The 25130-nt window shown below is 40.1% G+C and overlaps 1 protein-coding gene across 7 annotated transcripts in view; it reads left to right on the top strand.

The window, feature by feature from the left end:
* Positions 1-24949, top strand: part of celf3a (cugbp, Elav-like family member 3a) — a 40874-nt gene extending 15925 nt beyond the window's left edge. For 2 of the 7 annotated variants that reach the window (XR_003297985.1, XR_003297983.1), the window contains exon 12: positions 78-267. Coding sequence is in view for 4 of the 7 variants with exons in the window: in XM_026347513.1 (XP_026203298.1) it covers positions 3442-3811; positions 5319-5401; positions 14431-14479; positions 16020-16148; positions 17164-17243; positions 17862-18005; positions 18999-19143; positions 19822-19971; positions 20187-20246; positions 20697-20801; positions 21317-21460; positions 21571-21698 (1587 nt within the window). In the remaining 3 variants the exon portion in view is untranslated. The other 5 variants (XM_026347516.1, XM_026347515.1, XM_026347513.1 and 2 more) reach the window with 5 other exon arrangements.
* Positions 24950-25130: the final 181 nt, after the last annotated feature.

Raw genomic sequence — 25130 nt, 5'->3', positions numbered from 1 at the left:
AGGAAATCAAAACAGTCCAGTGTAGGCTGAGAGGAAATCAAGTCTTCAGGTTGTTTCTCTCTCTCTCTCTCTGTTAGTGTGTTAGAGGAGCCACAGCTTGGACAGAGAGGCCCCTGTGAGTAAGTACAGCCCGGATTATTAAACACTCTTCACACATGAGTTTGTCGTTGTTCTCTCTTTCTCTCACGCTACACACAACAACAATGTCAATCAGTGCGTGTATTGTGAAATAAAGTGCAATTGATCCCATAATAAAATATGTTTGTGTCTGTTTATTTGCATCTTACAGCTGTGAAAGATGTGAGATGCTGTGAAAGGTTATATATTCTATCTGGAAAGGGTTGGAGCCGTTTCATTTGGTCATTCAATGGGTTTTTACATTTCCTCCACCTGTACAGGGACAGTTAATCCCTCTGTTTATATGGAAATGTCATGAGGCTAACCCCTCCGTGACCTTTACCATCTGTTTAGAGTATTTTTTTGCTCCAGGTAAAAACGATTCTGCTATTAGTTTAAAGCCAGTGTTTGAAGTACATTTACTCCCTCTACTCAAGTACAACTTTGATCTACATTATTTTAATTCCATGCTACCTTATGATTTTACTTTTTCCTATGATATTTAAGCCTATAACTCAGAGTGCTTAGTTTTTCTATCATCTACCAGTGCAATAACGTTTTACCCAAGATTCAGCTTGAAACATAAACAACTTAGTGCATTATATTGTTACATTTGTTTTAACATGAGCTAGAAATGTACATCTCCCACCACTTTTTTTAAAGAATAAAAACATTATCTTTTGCGAAGTCATAAAGCACAGCAGCTGACATCAGCTCTCGTCGCCAGATGTCGTTGTTGTTTACTCTCTGAAATAAAGTCGCCATCCATTGTGAAAATGACAGAAATCACGTTGCTGAAGCGCAGTTAGGCATCAATTACCCAAAGCGTTACTACATATGTATATTATAGGGGAGTTCATATACTGATGGCAGATTTCAGCCTTAATGCTACAAGGAGATGAGATGTTCTGCTGTTGGAAATAAACATATTATTATCCTGTGTGGTCATAAAGAAATCAGCACCGTGTGTTTTTAATAAACACTGTGATGCTGCTGCTGTCATTTGCTTAAACAGGTTCAGATCGTGACTCCTTTGAAGTGTGGCCGTGTGCGCATGTCGGGTGTGTGCAGCCTGGTGTCATGTGGGCTTATTGTTTACATGCTGTGGAGGTTTCAGAGAGGGCGTGTGCGTCCTGTGACATTACGATCCCTGCAAATACGAACACGCGTGCGAAAATAACCTCCGTTCCCACACAGGGAGTTGATTTTGGGTCGAGCAGACCCATTTCAGAACCACGGCCAGCGCCACGGCGAGAACAAAAGGCGGATTTGCAAGGCTTGATGTCAGGGAGCGTCTGCTTCTTAACCGCGCTCGTTAAAAACGAAAAATGTGATCAATCCCTCAGATCATTTGCTTTAGAGGAATAAGAGGTTCCTCAGCATTTGGTTGTTTAATGTCGAACATTACCTGACACATGCCTTTTTCAAGTTGAGTCTTTTCCAGCATGATTTTAGAGAGGGTATCTACAGTATTATTGTGTAAAGCCCTAACATTGGTCACTGGTTTAAGATGAGATGTAACCTAGAAATAATCTGGTTAGGTTAGACTGTGCTGTCCAGCTGAGTTTTACTCTGCATGTAGATTCTTTTTAATTAGTGCCTCTAAATCAGTATGAATTGGAATATATTCATATAGAAGATGTTTTTCTACCTGCAGAAGTATATGTAACACAGACAGACTGATGACCTTTCTATGGTACCCCTCTCATATATGACTAGGATTGGCTTAAACCCCTAGTTGAGCCTAAATAGGTATAGATACATTTCTTTAAAGGGTACATGGTGGATGAACGCTGAAAATATGAAGCAGCTTTGAAGAATGTGAAACTCTCAACAACAGCTAAATGTCCTCAAAGTTACTTAAGCACTGACGATATTCGGTGTAGTTTTATGTAGTTCTTAATAACCGGAGTTCTGCTGCGTTTGCATCTTTACATTTACCTGACATAAATATCTCTTGAATTATCTTTCATTATGTCATTTTATTAGCTCTAAGCATCAAAAATATTTTAGACACCCAGTGATGGGATAAGCAACACACATACTATATAACATAACAGAACATGCAGTACTCTATTAGCCCAGATATTATACAATTTATAACCATGACTGTGTTTTATGCTGTGGCCTTTTATTTTCATTTTCTTCTGGCGTTCCAGGACCTGTAGTTTAGTGACGGTCCCTGGCGGCAGACATCACGGCTCGTACAGCTCAGGGGAGGGATGGAGCTGAGATGGACGGGGAGGGAGACACCGGCTTACGACGTCAAAGGAGTACAGACACACATATACACAGGGAGAGGAGAGGACAACCAAGCAGACTGCCACTTCCCTACAGGAGGAAGGCTAAACACTTATTTATCTCAACAGTCTGCGTTTAACCAAGCCAGAGAGAGATTGGTTTATTTTTATATCAGATTTATTAGACAAAAAAAAAATAAAAATATATATATATATATATATAATAAATATAATACGGAGCATCTGTCAGGAAAGAGCGGGAGGAAAAACAACAAGCAGCTCCAGAAAAAACACGCTCATGCAGAATAAAGGACCGTCGCTGGATGTTAGTTGTGTTGGTAAAGGGGGGGATCAGGCCTAAGTTGTTAGAGGATTCAAAGACGCTCTTAATGACACATGAACTGAATAACTGAGATTGAATAACTAAAAAAAAAAAAAATACAAAACAGCGAGGGGAAGAAGACACAAGGCTTCCACTGATTCTGCCGATTCTTTGCCGCGAACAGCACCACAGGTATGATTTTTAATTTTTTTTATTTTTAACTCTTTGTTGTTTCATAGTGTTTTTGGTCAAATGTGTGAAATCAGGTCATTGTTGTCACAAAGAGAGCGCAGGTCTCCAGCTGTGTTGACAGACACGCTGTCATGTTTCTGTAAGGGGGTTTGAACACTGGCAGCTGAAATCAGTGCACAGAAAGATTTTCTTTACTATTATTTACAATATCTATATATTTTAAATGTAATGTTATGATTTGTGGTGAAGGAACCTTTATTATCCATTACAAATGTTAATGTAATGCCAAGAGCATCAAAGTTAGGAGATTTTAATTCCATTTTCTGTGAGTCAGTTGTTTTTATTTAGCATTTAATGCAATAAGTGAAGAAATATGTGTAATCGGATACAAACCTGAAATACAAAATGACATTATTCCTATACATAGTTCTTATAGCGCCTTCATTGTAAGTTTGATCGTGAGCTCATAGTGGCCATAGGTTAGTTAATTCATCCATTAATTTAGCAATATATTATTCTATCCCGTTATCTTAGTGCTATTAATGCCTATTACTGTGATATCTGTCTTTCATGCTCTTTAAATCTACTAGAGAATTAGCACCTACATGTCACAGAGGATATAGAAACTATTATTTCACCCTCCCACCCTCCCCGAATGTTCCCATCTGCACCTCCATCCCCGGCCTCGTGTTCACACCTCCTGTGCAGTGTGAATTTAAGCCTGCAGGCTCCTGTCTGCTCCTCCTGACTGCTTCCACTCTGCGTGTGTGTTATTATTCCTCCCCAGACTTCTCAATGAAGGAGCCTGACGCAATCAAGCTCTTCATCGGGCAGATACCCCGAAACCTGGAGGAAAAGGACCTCAAGCCCATCTTCGAGCAGTTTGGCAAGATCTATGAGTTGACTGTGATAAAGGACAAGTACACAGGGATGCACAAAGGTAAGCACCAAGGTTTGGTTTCAGCGTGAGAACAATGTTGATTTAATATTTATTTTGTTGTGGCACAATAGTGGTGAGAGCGAAATATGTTTTACAAAAGTTGCTCCTTTCCTATCATGTTCTTATAGTTGTAAGTTAAACCATCCCTTGCTCTAAAGAAGAGATCTAATGTACAGTTGAAATGTTTGTATCTTCATATTTCTATATACAGTATGATCATGTAGTCTGGTTTGGACTGCACTAAAAATAGCTTTGACTCAATTTTACCATCTCTAATGACTCACACTAAATCATTTTGAATTAAGTCAACATAATTCAGTTTATCCCCCTGAAAAATGTTTTTTCTCTTAGTCAAGACAAGCTGTGAAAGCTTTATGGCCTACTCACCAAGAGCAGTTTGAATTTAATGTCCTGAATGCTTACAAGAGGAAGAATCATCAGCTTTTCTATCTCCAACTGTTGAATTAATGCTCAACACACTCAGTCGGCTGCATGCACTGTTATTGGGAGCTAACTATTATAAGAAGGTAAATGTGGAGACCACCTGGAGCATGCTGGGAGGTTCCCTGTAATTAGAAATCCAAGCCTGCAAGAGGAGATACATAATTTGAAAATATATGTATACTTATAATGAACAGCATTGTTCCAGTTTTAAAATGTTGCACACTACCATCGGTTTTATTATCAATTAGCATTGCCATAAATGTAGCTGTCTAAGATGAATGTTGGAAAAGCATTTTGTTAGACCATAACTGGTTTCATATGGTGATATCACCATCCATTGCTTTTGCTGAATGTCACATGGTGAACAGGCTTCTGGTGTTTTGAAAGAAAACTCAACAGATTCAAAATTCAGTTTGACAGATGGACTTAAGCCACTAAAGTGATCTGAGCTAAACAAGGATCCTTACTGTCATTTCTCATGCAAATCTGAGCACAGAAAACAAAGACTTTTATAAATCCACATCAGCCATCAGTCATTTGGGAGACGTATAGGCCAGGTGGTATCAGTCCTCTAACATCTATAACACCTATTCTGCATATATTTACATATTCATGATTTGTGGGAGCCCTAAAGGTTAATGAAGGCCTTTGTCTATTATGAGGGACTGCATACATTTTACATGAATAGCATGACATTAAAACTCATTTAGTCCACTTGTGTGCCAATAGTCTCCAGGTATTATGATTTATTAATCTGGTAGATTTCTGGTGCTATTGGGAGAGAGGTATCTTACAAAATGACAGTTGTGCTTTGTTTTTATTTTATTTTTTTGTCTCTGTTTCATGCAGCCTTAAATACATATTAATAATGATAAAGAGCTTTTTTTATTATTTAAACACTTGCTGACCTGTAACGGCTGCTAAATGCAACCAACCCACAATTTATAACAGCACGATAATGTAAAGGATCAGTGACATGGCACTGCCAAAACCATAAAAACCAAACATTAAACTACAAAGACTTATTCTGTGTTGATCTTCTACTACTTGTCTTCCTCTCCAGGATGCGCCTTCCTGACATACTGTGCACGTGAGTCGGCCCTTAAAGCCCAGAATGCATTGCACGAGCAGAAGACGCTACCAGGGGTGAGTGTGCTGTCGTCTTCTCAAGTCCTTCACGGTATATGTAAAGGAGCAGAATAACTGGCATGCTAGGCTATCTGAACGCACCACCCAGACACACATGGACGAACAGTGACACAGGAAAATTAACTGAGTTTGACGTGCAGGCCCAACTTCCCCTTTTAGCTGATATGCTCCAATACAGGTCAGAGGCTGCTCTCCCTCTTATGTTTCATATGTGATGCATCCAGACATATCCATCCAGTTAAGGCATGAATCATCTTGCTACATGTCATGGGTCAAAACAGACAGCTATGAGGCTCACTGCTGGAGTGACTTAGCCTGTTCTTATTTCCTCTGATGTTTCTCTTTGTGTCTCCGTCTTTCTATCTCTCCCTCTCTCCCCCCTCTCCTCTCCTCTCCTTCCATCCATCTCTCCCTCTGAATTCTAATCAAAGTTAAACCTAGCTTTATTAGCATAGCCAGGCAGCAGGTGTGCTGCCAAATGACATTTCCAGAGCTAAATATGACATGACAGCCACGTCTCTATAATAACCGACTCTATGAGAGACAAGGCGACAAGGCAAGGAATTACTGAGACAGAGTGAGCTCCCAGACTTACTGCTGCTTCCTCTTTTACTAACAAGGCTTTACCCCTGTTTCCTTTTTTGTTATTTTTGTTGAAATCTACATTATTCACTTCTTTTTTTCTCTCCTGAATGGCAGCTCATGGCCACAGTTTTTGTGGGGAATCAAGGGAACAATATATTGCTGCAAAAGAACTATTATCTATACATGTAAATTAAGCTGTTGACCATTTTTGTTTACGATTAATTGGCTAGTTTAGCTATAACAAAATATGCCTATTCACTTAATAGACTGAGAAAACCAGAAGATCTTTACATGTGAGAAGCTGTTGATAGTAAGTAGTTGATCAACAGAAAATGAATCAGAAACTATATATCTATAATCTATTAAAAGCTTGAATTAATTTTCACAAAATATTCTCCAGTTCCAGCTTCTCAACTTTAACGACGATCTGCTTTTATTTGTTTTATCTGCCAGATAAACTGAATATGCTTGGTAGACATGATGGACTATCACCTTGGACTCTAGGGAATTGTGATTGAATCTTTTTCTTTTACAGATTTTAAAAAAGGAAAATAATAAATTAATCAAAAAATAATAGTTTATTGATTGAGAAGATCATCATCAGTTGATGCTCAAAAGTAAAAACAAACAGCAGCTGTCTTGTTTTGAGCAGTTTGTTTTTTGATGAATGATATTACTCAAATATTAACATTGTTCATTAATTTTCTGACAATTAAATAATTTCACAACTGGAATAATGTTGCAGTGGCAGACAGGGGGTTACTGGGACATGTAGAGACAATTTGAAGGAGCAGGCAGGTATTAGGGTGGCAACAAAAGAAAGCCTATTGTTAGCGTGACAGTAGCGTGACCTTCCTGACCTCTCGCGGGGGATCAGCAGGGCCTATTGCTGCATGGCTAAAGTGCTCCCCCCGTTGCGTTTCTACCCCAGCGGCTCTTCTGCTCATAACCTCTTACCTCTAAGCCATGTGGAACAAGTTAAACCCTCCTGTGCTCTCTCAATCCTTCCCTGCCCTCCCTCTCTCTAGCCAAAGAAAAAAAAAAAGAAGAAAACCATCTTATTAGCTCCAAACACGCCCACACGGACAAGAACTGCTTCCCACCCCTGCTACCAGCTGTGGTGTAATTGTCATCTAATTGCACCTGCACTGCCAAAGAATAATTAACTTTGGCATCTCATGGCTGGTGCAATACAAAGGAAATAACATGAAGGCAATTATAGGACTGAGAGGAGAAGGCTCAAATGAAAGCTCACCTGAATCTAGAGAAAGCTGAAAGATGTCATTCACAATCAGCACTCTCTGCAAACGGAGAGTGTGTCTTACTGTTTTTGTCCTTTGCTATTTTACTAATTTTTTTTCTTCCTGGTAACAATGGAAAGAAAGAGAAGAGAGTCAGGCAGGGGCGAACAGATGGTTGTTCAGGAGTAGCACCTGGCCTTGTGTTTAATTTCAGGTGAAAGAGTCCGTCTCCAAGTGATAGGGAGAGGAAGAGTGTCAAAAGCACATTCAGCTGCAAGCGAGGAAAGAAAGTGAGAGAATAGCAGAGCTGGGAACAGTAAAACAGAGTCACTATGAGAGGACGTGTGGAAATGGAGGTTGGCAAGAGACAAAACTCACTCCTGAGCTGAACTCTCATTCAGTCCTGCTTGGACATCTTGTCCTCTCTGTTCTTATCACTTTATCTCTGTAGTGTCTCAGGCCAGTTTGTCCGGCCTCGTCAGCTGTTGTGAAGCTCACAGGGACAATAACAACGAGTAACGCCACATTAAAAAGGAGCCATTTTACAAAGCAACCTCCAAAACATGATTTATATATCAACAATTTTACATTAATGTCGATTACATTAGTTATTGATTTATTAGAGGGTATTAGGTCTGCCAATTTTACATAAACAACAAAACTGAATCAGGTCAACCAATCAAATCAAGTTAAGTACATTTTTGGGAATTAAAAAATACAAAGATTCACTTATTCAATGAAGCTGACAGTAATTTAAATATATTTACATGTTTCATGTCATGTTGCTATCACCTGACATTTTAGAGACTAGATAATAAATTATTAAATCAAGAAAATAATGAGTAGATTAAAGGTAAATTACATTTTGGGAAATATATTTTTAATGCTACAATCATATATATACTGGCAGCAGCCTGTTAGCTTAGCTTAGCATGAGACAAGGACAAACATCGAGCCTGGCTCTGTTCAAAGGTAACACAATCCCCTATCAGCAACTCCAAGGTTCACTAATTAACATGTTACGTGTGATTTGCTTAAGACCGATCTCGAGGTTTCCCCTTTCCCTGCTTTTATATGACACTAAACTAACTGCTGCTGGCTGGAGCTGCATATCAAGGGAACATGCCGTGAGAGAGGTATCAATCATCTCATCTAACTCATGGCAAGAAAGCAAATTAGCAAATTTCCCAAAGTGTCAAACTTTTACTTTAATCAATAAAAAGAACAATCATTAGTTCTTGCCCTGAAGCTTGTATCTGCTAGAGTAGAGACACAATATATTGCCCCTCATCAACACTCACTTACTAGAATTAATATTTGCAACAATGCCTCACAGTTAATTTTAAATGCAATAACTATTTAATAGTGTGACTGTGCCCAAGTGAGAAAGCTGTGTGTGTCTGTGTGTGTTTGCATGTGCAACGGGGGAAGGGAGGGCAGGTGTTCACACTATCACGGTTTAATAAAGGGTGTGCTTTTGTGTGTGTGTGTGTGTGTGTGTGTGTGTGTGTGTGTGTGTTTCTAACTGTCTGTTTGCTTTTGTGCGTATGTGTTTCCGTGGAGAGTACACATCCAAAAGATATGGACTCATGGATGGATGGATGGAGTTGTTGGGTTTATTATAAGGTTTTCTTCATTCACTATCCGCAGTTTGTGTGAGAGTAAAATCTGTGCTGCTGCGAGGCCTTCTGTGTTTAAGCTGCCCATACAAGAGGAAAGAGCCCTGTTTGAGTGGAACATCTGACTAAGCCTGACATTTACTCAGCCATAAGGACTCAGACAGAGCAGACAGAGGGGTTTTATCAATAGTCTGAAATAAATGCATATGCTAAATATAGCCCAGGCTTTTTACACAGGATATGAGATAGGAAGTTGTAGTGCCAGAATGTTGTAATTTGTGCCCTTAATGTCTGAGCAAATGTTCTGGCTGTAGATACATATGAGCTTTGAACAGTTGCAGGGTAAATGTAACAGCCTCCTCCATGACTGTTAGCATGGCAGACTTATTTTTAGTCTGTTTTTATAGTATAGATAGGTAGAAATGTGACATTTCACATGTAACAAGGCACAAAATACGACCAAAACACAAAGTAGATGCTCTTTTGGTTCACTGGTGCCTGAAAACATGCTGATACGATCTGTTATGTGAACACGAGCATGTAACCTGCCAACATGTTATTTTTTGTATCTGATAATAAGCAGTATAAGCATGTAGCCTATAGCTTGATGTCAGCGAGTTTGAGGGGATGATGATGATTAACAGAGCAAATGCGTTCACTTGATGAATTTATCTGGAGTGAAGTGTGCATTCATGCGGCGGTTCATTTACATATGCATGCATATCAATGCGTGAAGGGGACGACGCAGGGCAGGCGGTGCTGACTGACAACAAAAAAAAAAAACGTCCCGTACCGTGTACGTCACTCTGGGCCAACTGTAATGATAAATGCAGAATGGATTTACAGAGGTGGTAAATGGGTGTGAATTTGAGCGAAATTGGGGAGGGTGGGGGAGGGGAGGAAGAAATGAATTAAAGTTTGACATAATGAACGGTGGGTGGCAGTAAGGGTAGGGGGTTGGAAGTGCATTGAGGCAGTGTGTTTATCAGCTTAAATACAGACATCTGTTACTGAGAAATAGTGTGTTTTGGGGGGTTGGTGTGTGTGTGTGTGGGGTGAACACACAAGTGGAAGAGGGGCTCTTGTCACAAAACTCATTAGGCTCTTTGAACTCTGGCATAGGGCTGGTTATCTAATGAGCATATATGCTGCACGACGGCAGAGTTAAAGTGTGTAAACTATGCCCGAATTAAAAAAGAAAAGTAGGACATGGACCATATCTGTAACACACACACACACACACACACACATAGAGAAGTCTGTCCGTGATTCCGTTTTTTTTCCCCCCTCTGCTCCACTGAGTTGAGTCAAACAACACTTGACATGAATATTTAACAGTCAGAAGAGACAAAACAATTGAGAGTCAACTGGAGTGTTGTTAGAAATTTACTCTTTGTTATTCAGTTTCTCCACTTTAAAGGATTTTTTTTTAGTTGGCTGTCTGACAGAAAGGCTGACAGTCAGCTTTAAGAGCTGTCAGCTTCGTCTTGATGCTGGACAGATTAGTGAACCCTGTAGAAACTAGGAGACAAAACTGGGAAGTGGCTTTGACACTGAAGACTGGATCATTGATTAAATATTATTGAACTGTACAAGCGTTGTGCTGTCAGTCTCGATAAGGTTGATCGACTTAGGAACTGGCGGAATTCAGGAAAAGATACAGTTTCTTTCCGCTTTGTGTGCCTGCCCATCCATGTGTGTTTGTGTGCGCATCTGTGTGTGCACCCTAATGTGGAAACATTAACAGACTGTACTCGTGCATCTCTGCTTTTTTTCCCCTGCCTCCACTGCTTTGTTCCAACTCTTTGTGCTGGCTCACAATCATCTGCGTCTATTAATCTCCTTTTTTTTTTTTCCCCCGCTTGTGAGTATACCAATTTACACCTGTGCTTCCTCTTTTCCTCGGGTGAATTCGCAAGTGCGTCCCAGTGTAAGTGCATTTGCTACGAGGTGGTGGATGGAGAAGCGAGGGAGCAAAAGCGGCAGAGACGAGAGAAGAACAGAACAGGGAGGAGCAGGAGGGAAGGGAGAGGCGGGAGGTGGCAGGTTGATTACGGTCGCAGGTCTCGTTGCCTGGAGACGGCGGGGACAAGGGATGCCAGGTTGCTAGGCGACCAGCACGATGCAATGACCAGCGCTGTGTGATGGAGCGGAGGGGAGGCGAAGACGGAAAATTGTCTTTGTGCCCCCCGCCCCACCCAACAACACCCCCACCCCCTCCCCCACCTCCAACTCTGCCTCCCTGCTGTAAATGTTCTTGAAAGAGCAGGGAGATGGTCTCTGCTGATATATTTACCATTCAGAGTGGCTGCTTTTCAGAGCGGGGAAGCAGAATGGATGTAAATTGGAGAGAAAACAGGCGACAGAAATGTGTCACTCTCACACAGCACCTGTCTGCCGTATAGCCTTAACAACACTGGCTGTTTGAGCTGAGAGCGTGGAGATTATCATCAACAGAAAGGCGAGAAAAATGTCATCATAAATATGCGATACTTACTCCTAACTGTAAACAATTTTTAAAACACATTTACGTTGCTGTAGATGAAAATGCATCTACACTAGATGGAGTGCCACTCCTCTGTGCGTATGCACATGGATGGCGTGGGGGGTCATGCATTATGGCAAAGGGGTCGAACTGTGATTGGATTGGATAATCTATGGATTTAATATCTCATTATCCTCGTGAAATCCCCCACAGCATCACAGAGTGAAAAGATTAGGCATGTGTAGAAGTGTGCTCATGTTGCTGTGACCGACAGGAGCAGACAGAGTGTGAGTGTGTGTCTGTAGAAATAATGTATGTGTTTAATCGGAGGATGATTGTATGTAATGGGTTTGCTGTGTGTTTACAGAAAGAACTGAGGGGGGAGAAAAAAAAATCAAATAGCAAAGGCACACTGGTAAAATGGTCTGTTGATCAGGCAGGTTTGCCTGTGTGTTGTCTGTGCACAGTATGGGACTATTTTTGTAAACAAGCCAAAGAGAGAACGGGGAGGGGAGCAACAGGAGGAGGTGGGGAGAGAGCAAATTACTGTAAAGTGTGTGTTAGTGGTTTAGGCTTAGAGCGAGATCTTTTTCTCTCTGCATCTGCATCTGCTCTCGAGGCAGAGCCAACATTCAACAGGCACGAACGCTCCCTCTGTCATCCCTTTTTTTTTTTCTTTTGTTCGGTGTCTTTCATTTTTCCTTCCCCCTTCTTTCTGCCCCCTCAACCCTCCCACCCCCTCACACATCTAATCCTGCTATCTCTCGACCTAGAAGCACCCTTTGTCCTCCTCATTTGTTTTTTCACCCTTCCTTTCCACCCGTCGTTCAGGGCAACCTTCTTTACCTGATGTGGGGCTCTCATCACCGGCGTTGTCATGACAATGGCCATGCAAGCGGTCTTCGTCAGAGCAGCGGGCCCAGTTGCTGTGCTGATCTGAAAGGGGCACAGGCTTGATGGCCTCCACTTCTCACTGTTTTCCCTCTTGTATATTGTAATTCCAATCTCCTGAACCATCTGTCGCTCTACTCCTTATCACCACCACCGCGGCCTTCACTGTTTGTTTTGCTGTTTTACTGAAATATGGGGCATGGGATTATTTACAGGCATCATTCAAACAGGTGATCAGTCAGCGAGGACACATAAGACTACTGCTATGAGATTGTAGCAACAGTTTTGATTCTTTAACCCATCTCTAAACTATTTTCATAATGAATCATCTCTGCATTTGAAAAATAACAAATCTAAGTCTGGTTTTATTTGTATGCTGCTCTCAGAAATGCATAGTAAGTACAGAGAGCTGTAGCAACCGACGAGGACACCAAGGTTGTGTTCTCAGTGTTTGTTTGTGAGATGTTTCATCAATTGTTGGTTTATTAATTGTAAAACTATTGTACAATGATGAATGAGTATGAAACTCACGTCATATGAATGTTTTTAGACCTTGAAGTAAGGTCTTGTGAAAACTGTCTCATTTTCTATATCTGATCAGTAAAGGAACAATAACAATGCATCTTTATCTATCATTAGCTTTGACTTTATTTGTTTAAAGATGTGTTTCCCTTCATCCACACACATTTTAAAAGTACTTCCAGGCAATGTGCTCATCCTTAGAAACAGACAGTGAAAATTAGAAGTGAAGATTTTTTTTAATATTATAACCAACTTTAACATAAAACTTCAGTATTTAATACACAAAAATCCACTTATATAAATGAAAAGCAGGAATAAAGTGTAGCTTCACAGACTTGGATTTACTTGACTAATTACAATATAGTTTTGAGACTCGATCCTCCTATTAATTGGTGCAAATAATTGGTTGCTATCAGCAGCAGGTGTTGGTGGTATTTCAGCGGGTAGTTCAGTATGGTAGTGGCGTGGAGCACGACTGAATCACCGATCAATAGTGTCTCCTGATGACTGATCACATCGGATCAATCAGTGCCACGGGATCAGTGACTGGCTGAAATGTCACCAGCTCCATAATTAAGACCTTCATTAAGCCACAGTTAACAGAGTGTCACCCTGTTGTTCTCACCTCAACTTCTCCCCAACATCTCCTCCTCCTCCTCTTCCATCTCTTCACACACGTACACACACACACAGATCCCCCTCCTCCATCTTCTCCTCCATATGCTTCTTTCCCTCCCCTCAATCCCTCCCAATCCCACCCTTCTCCCCTTTTGCCGTCTCTTCTCTGTTCTTTTCTTCATTTCATTCAATACGTCTTTTCACCGCTTTGTGCTCCATACATTTTGAAAGACGAGGCACTGAAGCATTGATGTGTGCACAATTCCATATGGGGGTTTTGTTACACAGCGGGGAGGACAATTGTGGAGAAATTAAAAATGGAATTTCACAGCTTGTCTTTTGATGAATTATGAAAAGGTCACCTAATCCTCCTCTGCATTGTGTGTACTCTACTTTTTCTTTGTTGTTGTTGTTTTTAATATTTAGATATTACTTCCTTTCTAACCTTGTGTACGCCGGTCTGTCTGTGCCTCTCCGTCAGGCCCAGAATCTCTCACTATTCTGATGCTGCGTGCTTCTGTAATCCAGATTAGCTGGCGAGTGTTCTTAATCTTATCACTTCCCCAATCCTGCGTGGGTGTGTGCTTTTCCTGGTTTTGTGTGATGGGAGGAGAAGGAACGATAGACAGCGGGATTAGAGCAGAGTCTGAGAGACACTCAGAGAAAGAGAGAGAGAGAGAGAGAGACTGTACAACACTGTGAACGTAATATCACACATATCTGTGTCAGGTCGGCTGGTGCTGGAGCAGAGTTGGCAAAAAAAAGGAAAAGAGACAAATTAGTGGGGGAACGTAGGAAGCTGAAATCACAAACATCCATACACGCACGCATATGTCACTAGCACGTCATGTCACAGCAATAATAGCTGCATTACATGAAGTCTATACTTATAAATGTCATTCTTTGCACTTCATGAGACAATAGTGTCTGCTTTTTATTAATGCCAGGGTAAACTTTAATTGCCAAGTTTGTCCATTTTTTGTGTGGATGTTTTGGCATTACTGCTTTTCACTGCCTTTGTCCTATATTTAAACTGACCTTGTCATGTGGCCTCTGTCTTTCTAGATGAACCGCCCAATCCAAGTGAAGCCGGCGGACAGCGAGAGCAGAGGAGGTAAGAAACACCTGTCCCCTCCCAGACACACACAGCACCTGTTCAAACAGCCGTGTACACAATCAAAACTGTCAGTCTTAACTAGTTATTTAGTCTTGCATTTACACTTTTTCACAGTTTTTATTGCAGTTTTTAACAATGATGATTGATGATGATTAGGGAATTAGGGATAAGGGAAATGTCTAAAAACATTAAAGAATAACAGCTGTATAAAATCATAGAAACAAACATGGAAGATTTTATCATCCTTCCAACAGATCACTTTCCGTTTCCGTTTTAACAAGTTAAAGATTCAGCTTCACAAGATTCAATCACCTGATAAAACACATTCTGCTACAAGTGCTACTGAACATACATGCATGTTAAACTTCTTTGTTAGAGTTTAGGTTAGAGTTTTTGTTATAATGGATTTAAAAGATAGATTATCATAACCAGTCAGCTTGTACAGTCAAAGCAACAAGTTAAAATGAATTCTATAAAACAGGCCTCTTGAACATCCAGCTTCCTTAACATCTAATCTGTTCATTTATTGAATTTTATACCAAAATGTTATTTTAGGTTACCACCAAAACCATGTTATGCTTCTGCTTGTTTTAGCGTCAAAGTTTGACAATGCACATGTAGACGCTTGACTTTTGCTTGAATTGGATAATTTATGACAGTCAACATGATGGTAGGTTTTATGTTTGTCAAAACGCAGCTGAAAGATGGCTTTTTCACAGACTGATCACAAAAGTCAGTGTGTTATTATGCAGGCGGAAAAGCTCTGCTTGAGTCTTACATGTTAACTGTCAAACCACAACTTTTTAGACAAGAAATGTCAAATCCTGCTTTTTCTCTCTTCGATTTTTAAAAACATATTTTGAAATATTTATGCTTCTCTGCAGTCAGCATTCAAATTTACCAAAGTGACATACAATAAAGGCAGATGTTTCTAATTAAACTACATTTTCAACACCAGCCTCATCTAATATAAACACATTTAGACATTGCTGACAATGACATGTTCACTGACTGATTCTGAATCTCAGGCTAAAATGAATGGGAAAGAGAAATGGCAGCCTGGATGATACGAAAAAAAAAAAGATAGGTTACAATCAATAAATCTTCCATGTGTTTTGGAAAACAGTCCACAGGAATGTAACACGCATGTGACTTTAAGAAATGCCGGTCTGATCCTTCACAGACGGGGACAGACGGAGAAGCTTTTTGACAACACAGAGGGTGACAAACATTTGAGTCACCACCAGATGCTGTTTGTTTGTTGTGATGTTCATCTTGCTGCACTCTGGTGGCGCCCTGAAGAATCGCAGGATGACGTCCACTCAGCTTTGTTACTGTTTAATGCACAGTTGTTGTCTATTATTCATGCATGTACGGTGACATTGCACTTCTCCCTCTTTTCCCCCATTTTCCCCGCCTGTCTCACCTCTCTCATGAAACATCTACTCCCACTTTTTCCTCCGTATAATCTTGCTGACATTATCCACACATTATCCTGTTTTCTCCCCTCCCATCTTGGCGATCTCCTTCTCGTTAGAAGACAGGAAGCTGTTTGTGGGTATGCTGGGAAAACAGCAGACAGACACTGATGTGAGGAAGATGTTTGAGCCGTTTGGCAGCATAGAGGAGTGCACGGTGCTTCGTGGGCCTGATGGCACCAGCAAAGGTAAACACAAGGAACAGTACACAGTAAAGCAAACTTTATTTTTAGTTAAAATAGATTGCCGAAAACCATCACGGCAACAGAGACAGTGACAGACTTGTGTGAAAAAGTTTAATCACAGCACTCAGAATGACTCATTATCCAAATTACTAAATATACTAAAGGTACATCTATAATTTTCATTGTAAAGAACCACAGTTTAAATAGACTCAGAATATCACAGAATATCTAGTAATTTATTCCAAATTTTTTGTCCACACACACTGAAAGGTTTTAGATCCAAAAAACACATATATGAAATGTTATTATGCACAGTATTATGGTCCAGTTGTAAACTGAGACACTGCTAAATAGTGCTGCCTAAACACTCAACCCTGTTATCAGCATTTAACCATTTCAGTGATTCAAAATGACCTATATTTAAATGGATGCAATGGGATGTGACGTATCATCTTATTTAAATTACTCTGCATGATAAAACTATCACCAAAAAAAAAATCCTCACCACTATTTATCCCAGTGAATACAATTCTCAGTGCGGGGATGATTTTTGGTGAGTTTTACGACCCACTACAACTTTCAAAACACCTATAACTGCAGTGACATTGACTTGTATTTTTCTTCAGCCCTGAGAATTACACCTCAAGCACATTATCCACGTGAACGTGAATTATTATCGTCACTAACAACAATACTAATGGTATTTGCCATGTAAATCAAAGTCCGGCAACAGTTCAAACACAGATGCTAGATTTTTCTGCGTTTGTTGCATGAGGCATGACTAATGGTGCAATGGGTTTTATGGGTCATGGCTAATGATGCGTTTGGTGGTTTACGGGCTGTGATTGATGAAGCAATGAATGTTTTGTGGACCATGTTTAATGATGCCTCGGTAACTGATGAAAATACTAGATGTAAGACGGCTGCTAATGTATTTTTAAAGAGAAGTAGTTTCTTTATACTCTGTGCGTGTCTGTGTTTGTGAGCCCATGTTTAATGGTGTTATCATTTCATGTAGGGTGTGCATTTGTAAAGTTCCAGAGCAACGCAGAGGCTCAGGCCGCCATCAGCGCTCTGCATGGGAGTCGTACTTTACCTGTAAGTCCCCCCTACACACACACACACACACACACACACAGAAATATATATATATATATATATATATACACAGTTACACACACATAGACACACTCAGATGCTCCAAATCCAGTCATTTAAACACTCAGCATTGTGACTCAGCTAATAGTCACCACTTCTCATTTTGTGCCCCACCTACACACATGCGTGCGCATACATATAATGCATGATTTACCTCAGTTTTTGGGATATTATGTTTTACATTAATATGCACATTTCTTGTTTTTTCTTAACTAACAACAGTTTAGAGCAAAAGTGCCTAGAAAGAAATATTGTAACCTGGTATTTCTTACAGGCACTTTGCCTTTATTTGATAACAGGCAGTTTAAACACAAGCATGGCAGGAAGTGAGAAGAGACAGAGAAGGGATAATTTTCAACAAAGCTCCCTGGCTGGACCTAAACCAGGATATTCTGATTATAAGTTAACAGTCTTACACCCTAGTACACAAAGTAACCCATGTATTACTGCCTGTTTTGATGTTACTGCGTGGTGATTGTTTTTTCTGATGTTAGGACCTATGTTGATAATAAAAGCATCAGCCAAAAAGAGTTATACTTTTCTGCATTTTGTCCTCAGGGCGCCTCGTCCAGCTTGGTGGTGAAGTTTGCTGATACCGAGAAGGAGCGAGGGCTCAGGCGGATGCAGCAGGTGGCCTCTCAGCTGGGAGTCATCAGTCCCATGACCCTACACCTCGGGGCCTACAATGCCTACACACAGGCCGTGAGTAATACGCATATCCTTAAAGTACATGCACTCTACACACAGGAATATTATATGATCAGTCCATATTGATATCTATAATGACATACAGATCAAATAAAGTCACCCAAAGCTAATGTGACAGAGGTGAAAAATATTTGACTTGTTATATGAGATGAGAAAATACACAAAGTGGACTTGAAAATCAAACCATACTCAACGTGTTGTGTTTTGTGTGATTCTAATAGAAGGATTTTAATGTCATACTAGGTTGTTTTAACTGGAAAAATGACAATTTACAGTGCAGGGTGAAGCCACATTACTGCTCTCGTCTTTGCTAATTGACCATTTAGTGCAAATGGTTTCAGATTTGGCTCATTTACAGTTGTTCAATTTGTGATGCTTAAGGAGGCCTGACATCATTTTTATTCTGCAATTAATGTGTTCACAAAGTGCTACACATCATTAAAACCTTGCACTAAAACCTCAAGTACATGAAGTCAAGAAAAGGATGAAAGGAAAAGTGCAGGTACTCTTGAAACTCTTGAAATACAGTAGCTGTGGCAGGATAAAACCTATGTCAGCTATGGCCTTCACAGGTTAGAACGGGAACACGTTACATGATTTGAAGACACATTGTTGCCTTGATCAGGCGCTAATGACTGATTATGAAGACCGTGGAGCGTCTGCAGGTCAGAGCAGAGCCGGTTGCCATGGAGACCTGGTCTGTATTACAACGTGTTGAGATGTGGCCTTCGAAAGTATTGACTTCTGAATGTGGCTTAAAGTGGAGACGTTACAATTATATCAAGCGCGTTTGATATAATTGTAACTCTGATTGTTTTGTAGAGGAGATAGTTAATAATGCAAAGAACTCTGTCACTAAATGTCTGACGCTGAGACTTTTCCTCTTCAGTCACTCCACCCACACACATACAGCTCTACACATCCTTACAAGTAAACACCAAACACAGACTCACGCTCTCCCCTCAAACCTCTCCCTCTGTCCTCCAGTTGATGCAGCAGCAGGCCCTGGTGGCGCAGTCGGCCTACCTCTCTCCTGTTGCCACGGTGGCGGCTGTTCAGATGCAGCAGCTCGCCGCCCTCAATCCCAGCAGCATCATTGCCACGCCAATCGCATCCATCACCCCCTCCTCAGGTAATGAGAGGCTGAGATGTCTGGCCCCAGCCGGACTTTATTAGATTTCTGTTTGAAATATGAGGATAGATACACAAGGAGAAATTGACCTAAGAGGACAAAATAACAAACATCTATTTTGTCGTTTTTTCTGTTTTCAGACCTGTCATGTTAGCTATTACTTTTCCAGTATAAAAAACAGTAAGGTGGTAATTGAGTTAGAGTACACTGTGCCCTACAACCACTTGGAGAGTCTCTAATATAACTTTAACTGTATGTTTGAAGCTAATACCAGTATTAATATTTAAGGTTTAAGACATTTTACAGTTTAAAAATATACCTGTTGGTGCTCTCTGGTGGAGGATCTACTGGATGTTTCTGAACTGCCTCTAACTTTGGCACGTCTTTATTGGAATTGCTTTGTTATTTGTAGTTAACATATACCCTGGTATCAATATAACTGCCTGGATGATGTATCAGTAGAGCTTTAGTGCATGCAAGAAAGCTATTTTCATTTGCTGTTTAATTTTAATTCACTGCTGCCTACACTATATTATTTGCCAACCGTATTACTTTAGCTGTGATGCATACTGGAAATCTGGAAGTGTATCAGCTCATGAACTAATCTCTAGTTAGTTTTTTGCAACTTAAATATCTATGCTGTCAGTAAACTTCATTCATTTGTGTGTGTGTGTGCAGGTACCAGCAGTCCACCGTCCATTGCAGCCACTCCCGTTCCTGCTCTGCCTCCACCGATCGCAGTGAACAGCTACCCCTCTGTGCCAGCTCCGCCCAATGGCCAATCAGCAACTGAAGCCCTTTACACCAATGGGGTTCATGCCTATCAAGGTACAGCTATCACACAACTAAAGAATGAATGTGTCACTGTCCTCTACAGATCCACAGATTCCTGCTTTGTTGTGCAAGAAAGAGAGTTTAACTAAGAGGAAATGAAATGTAAAAACACTAAATATTATTTGGAGCATGATAATGACCTCCAAATAGCACTAAGTATTTTTTTTGTGCATATAGAAGTTGATGATGATATATTTACTGTGTCACAGCTCAGAGCCCTGTCCTCGACCCCCTGCAACAAGCTTATACAGGCATGCAGCACTACACAGGTGAGCTCATCATAAACTCAGATGTGAATACAACAAATAATCTGAGAAATATTCTGTTTTTTTGCTTTTCATATAAAGTTTGACCACTGGAGTTTAAATTCTTAGAAATAACTTTTCAGTGAGTACAAACTGAATGCTAAATAGTTTTATGTAACTTAATGGAATGCAGCTAGATTATTTTTGCACTCTCCAACTACCCAACATGCAAGTGTGAAGAAGAAATTTACATCCAAAGTCAAAACATGCACATATATTACAAAATGTAAATGACCTGCAGCTCTATAGAATGTGTCATGAATCACAAGCTAAATGCTAAATACCTTCCCGTTTTAGCAGATCTGTAGGTGAGACTGTAGCTCTGTTACGCACTTTGAGGAAATAACAATTAGTTTGCAGTGCTCTGCCTGCCTCACCCCTGCTCTCTGCTCACCTGTTCCTCCTGTCTGTCAGCCACCTACCCTGCTGCCTACGGCCTGGTGGGACAGCCGTTCTCCCACCAGCCCACACTGGTGGCTCAGCAGCCGCAGCAGCAGCAGCAGCTGCAGCAACGAGAAGGTAAACTCAAAGAGCTGTGTACAAATGTGGAATAATCCTATCTTAGACAAACATTCCTGTGGCTTTGCATGTTTTAACCCTTTTACCACAAATCACCTTCTATATCAAAGATAACCACTTGGCAAACAATTCGTACATAGTTTGTTTTTTTTTACTACTTTTGTAGCCGTCCACTGGTTTGATTTGCTTAGATCATATAATTCATCACTGAAAACAGGGCACGCATTAATGTCTGTCAAAACATAAAGGCCCCACTTAATGTATTGATGTAATGATGTATTACTACTATTTAAAGTCATTTATATTATTAGTATCTACTAATTGCTTTCTTGAGAAGACTTAAATGAGAAGATTGATACTAGATTTGTTTTATGATCAATGGAGCCACAGCTGGTTATTTTAGATTAGTACAGAAAGGAAATGGGAAAAGATCTAACGTGGCTCTGTTTTGTCACCTAACTAGGCCTCTCTATTTTCACGTCCTAACCTTGTGTCTGTCTTGTATTCGTGTGCAGGTCCTGAGGGCTGTAACATCTTTATCTACCACCTGCCACAGGAGTTTACCGACTCTGAGATACTGCAGATGTTCCTGCCCTTCGGAAACGTCATCTCTGCAAAGGTTTTTGTTGACCGCGCCACCAACCAGAGCAAATGCTTCGGTGAGTCACAGCGATGTCCGTGATGGTTATTGTCACCTTGTTTCTGGATGTTTCCATGGTGCACATACTAACTTGTGTTTTATTATATAATTTCATCACGTCCTCCTCAGGTTTTGTGAGTTTTGACAACCCATCCAGCGCCCAGACTGCCATCCAGGCCATGAACGGCTTCCAGATCGGCATGAAGAGACTGAAGGTACAGCTGAAAAGGCCCAAGGATGCCAACAGGCCTTACTGAAGGAGGTGAGTTACCGTGTATCGACACGTAGTATGAAACAACGATGGCTTGGGGAGGGATTGATAGGCAGCCGGATATGTGTCTGGAAGTTAAGGAGACAGATGGGAAGTAATTGGGGGCTCAGTACTTAAATGGCTGTCTTTCATCTGGAACTGAAGAAGTCAATAACTCTACAGTAGATTAACTTTGAGGTGGCAGCTCTCTAAAAATACCATCAATTTGAAATGCAGTACAGGGGTCAGAAGCTACCTATACTGTGTTAAAGTGGCCCCTTATGTTTTCAGTATGTAGGTACAGTTTTATGGCGATTTTTACTCGATTCAAATGTTCTGTCTAACCAGTGTTCTGTCGCAGGGATGAATGCCAACTACTGTCCGTCATTAATTTTTTGTTTTACTTTTCATTTATTGTTTTTGTGCTGTGCCATATGCCATTTTTCCTGAAAAAAAACATCACACCACTCTCAAGACTGTCCTGTCCATACATATATCGTGGAGACGTGCGTCGCTATGGCTACGGTTGCCTAGCAACCGCTAAAACCTCCCCCCTTCCTTCTCTCTGCGTTGTAAGTTAATTGGCCTTTGTTGGTTGCTGTGGCGATATTGCCTGTGATGGTTGCCATTAGCAATTTTTATTTTGGGCCGTTGCCTTGATTCACCATGCTCAACTGCATGGCGGGTTACTGTGGCGACCATGAACTGTGTTTGGTGCGTTGTGAGTTTCCTCTTATTATTTTGTCCTGGTTTTAATCCTTGCAAACACTGATCAATAACTGTCACTTTACCTCAGCGTCTGTAAGTAATTGATTATCATGACATGCTGTTTTTCAAGTCCTTAACAAAAAGCATTAATGCTAACAGCTAAATTAGCCTTTTGTCCATCAAATATGGATATTAGACTTTTTCCTTTTAGACTTTTTTGGTTTTGATTAGTTTCCTTTTTTGTCTGTCATGATTATCATTCTTACATATTCCCTCTGTTTAGTTGGTTGGTGTAGTAGTTTTCGGTGAGTGTGGGGTTTTTGTTTGGTTGTAGCCCAATTCCAAGTGACTTCGTGCCTGAACTTTGGTTTATTGTGCGACTGGCAATGTACCGAAAGTGCCCCTGTACTGTATATGGTTGACAACATAGTATTTGTGTATGAGTGATTGTGCGTGGGAGACCGAAGAGGTTGTGTGCATTTATATTTATGCGAGTGCTCTGTATTAAGTACATGTAAAAAAAAAACATTTGTAAGTGAATGTGTGTGTTGTACCAACTGAGACACTAACGTTACTCTAGAAGGTTTTGGGTAAAGCTGTTTGGTTCCTGTGACACGTGCTGCTGGCTGAGGAACTGCATTCCTCTGTAGGAATTCTGGGACACCAATACCATAAGAAATTATTATCAAAAGATACTCAAACAACACTATGCAAAATGCCCACTTGGCGTGTCTCATGCACAGGGTATCTGCAGGTCACTAACTAACTAATGATCTTAAAATATGATTATCAGGCATTAAAAAGAAAATTGTTTGCTTCCAATATTAGTAGAGTAGGATGTTTCTGTTCCTGAAAAAGTTTGACAAACAGTCTTTGTATTGCTATTAAACAGAACTCTTCTGTGACAAATTATTACTTTTAATTTTACTTTAAACACCCCTTAACATACAGATTTCTATCTTGAAAGCTCTGACAGTAGCGTATGTTTGTTTTAACTAACGGTTATTTGCTCAGAGTGAAATATTCAAACCCTACACTCCATGTTTCAAAAACTCAAATTTATAAAGAATAAAGTGGGTTTGAAAGTAATGACTGTTCGTTAAGGGGGTTTTAATATACAGTAGTTGATCATGTAAGCAACATATGATACATATTTACTGCTCTGAAACACAATAAGTCATGAATTTAGCTAAAATTGAAATTAAAAAGGTTTTCAAACTTGATGAACAGATGTTTCTGCTCCCTGCAGATGCCCTGTCCGCAGCACCCTGCATCACAAATTAATTACTGGGATGATTTGAGCCTTACTCTCCTGAGAAGCTACAGTTTGGCGAACAGCTTTGTTTTGAATATTATTAGAATAACTGCAACATAATCTCCGACTCCAACTGTTTTCTGAAATTTGCCAAGTTTCTCCCCCACCAGAATTCCTACTGTGCATGTTCTGAATTAATTTGCCTGCCAAAAGAGATGACAAACTATTTCCTAAGAACGCGCATATACTTGCAGCAGTATGACTGTCACTATTTGAGTTGCATGGACACTAGTTGACTACTGAGACTCCTCCTGAGGCATCAGTGCAAGCAGTGTGTATTGCAGACACCACTCCACTTCCAAAGTGTTAAAACTGTGTGTTATTTCTGTAGTTTGGTTTAAAATGCTCTGTGCTCTTTCTCTCTCTTTCTCTTTCTCCTCTCCTTCTTTACCTCCAGGAAAACCTAAGAGTTCAATCAAGAAAACCACTTGGGATGTCCCAGCCTTTTTTGGTTGTTTGACCAACCGTATAGCACAGGAGCAACACTTCCCAAAAAGCAGTATCACATGTATGCGCTTACAAAAACAACAACAGCAGTAATATCAGCAAGAAATACACCTACAGAATCAGCAGCCGCAATATCAGAAGTGCTCCGGATTTCCTACTGTATCATTCCACAGCTGGACTCATTTACAGTATATTATGTACATACTCTATTGTCGGCAACAAGATGTACATGTTAAGAAAAAGCATATCACTGATGTTATTCTACTGAACAGGGTTCTACTGTATAGTGTGATTTGTGGTCTATGCCGTGAAGAGAAGGCCAGTCTACACAGTTGGAGGCAAAAGAAAATAATATTCTGTATGATTACCATTGGTAACATTGTTCTGTAGAGTTAGTTTTATTATTTATACGTAAATTAAAAACATGGGGTGATTAAGCTGGAAGAGAAAGGGATTTCTTCTCACTGTACATACCTTGGTTTAAAAATGGGGTTAAAAGGACTTGAAAGCTTCACGAGTTAAGATTCTCTGCTGCCACTACTTTTCAAATTAATAAAGCGGAAGGAAGGGCTGGGAATTTTTCTATCTTGATTTTTTACGTTTAATTTATTTGGTAATCAATTTGCTTAGGGGGAAATGTGAAAAAATGTTTTTTAATTTAAGAAGAAGAAAAAAAAAGAGGATTCCTGCAGTCTTCAAGACAATGAAAACACTTATTACAGAGTTTTTAATTGCATAAATGTACCTATGGAAGTTCTAAAAAAAAAAAAAACATAATGTTTCTTTATTTATTCTCTACAATTGCTGTTTTAAAACATGTCTTTAAAAGAAAATAAAGTACAGTTTAGAAAAAATACCAGTGTTTGAACTCAATATGATGTTATTTTGCATAATAAGTGTTCCTTTTTTAGAGTGACAAACCACATGAAAATGAAAAATAACATTTGCGACAGAACAGATCTGATATTT

The sequence above is a fragment of the Anabas testudineus genome, chromosome 11 (assembly GCF_900324465.2).
Source record: "Anabas testudineus chromosome 11, fAnaTes1.2, whole genome shotgun sequence".
Classification (NCBI taxonomy): Eukaryota; Metazoa; Chordata; class Actinopteri; order Anabantiformes; family Anabantidae; genus Anabas; species Anabas testudineus.
Note: the sequence above shows the minus strand (reverse complement) of the source record. Positions and strands in the feature narration are given on the sequence as shown.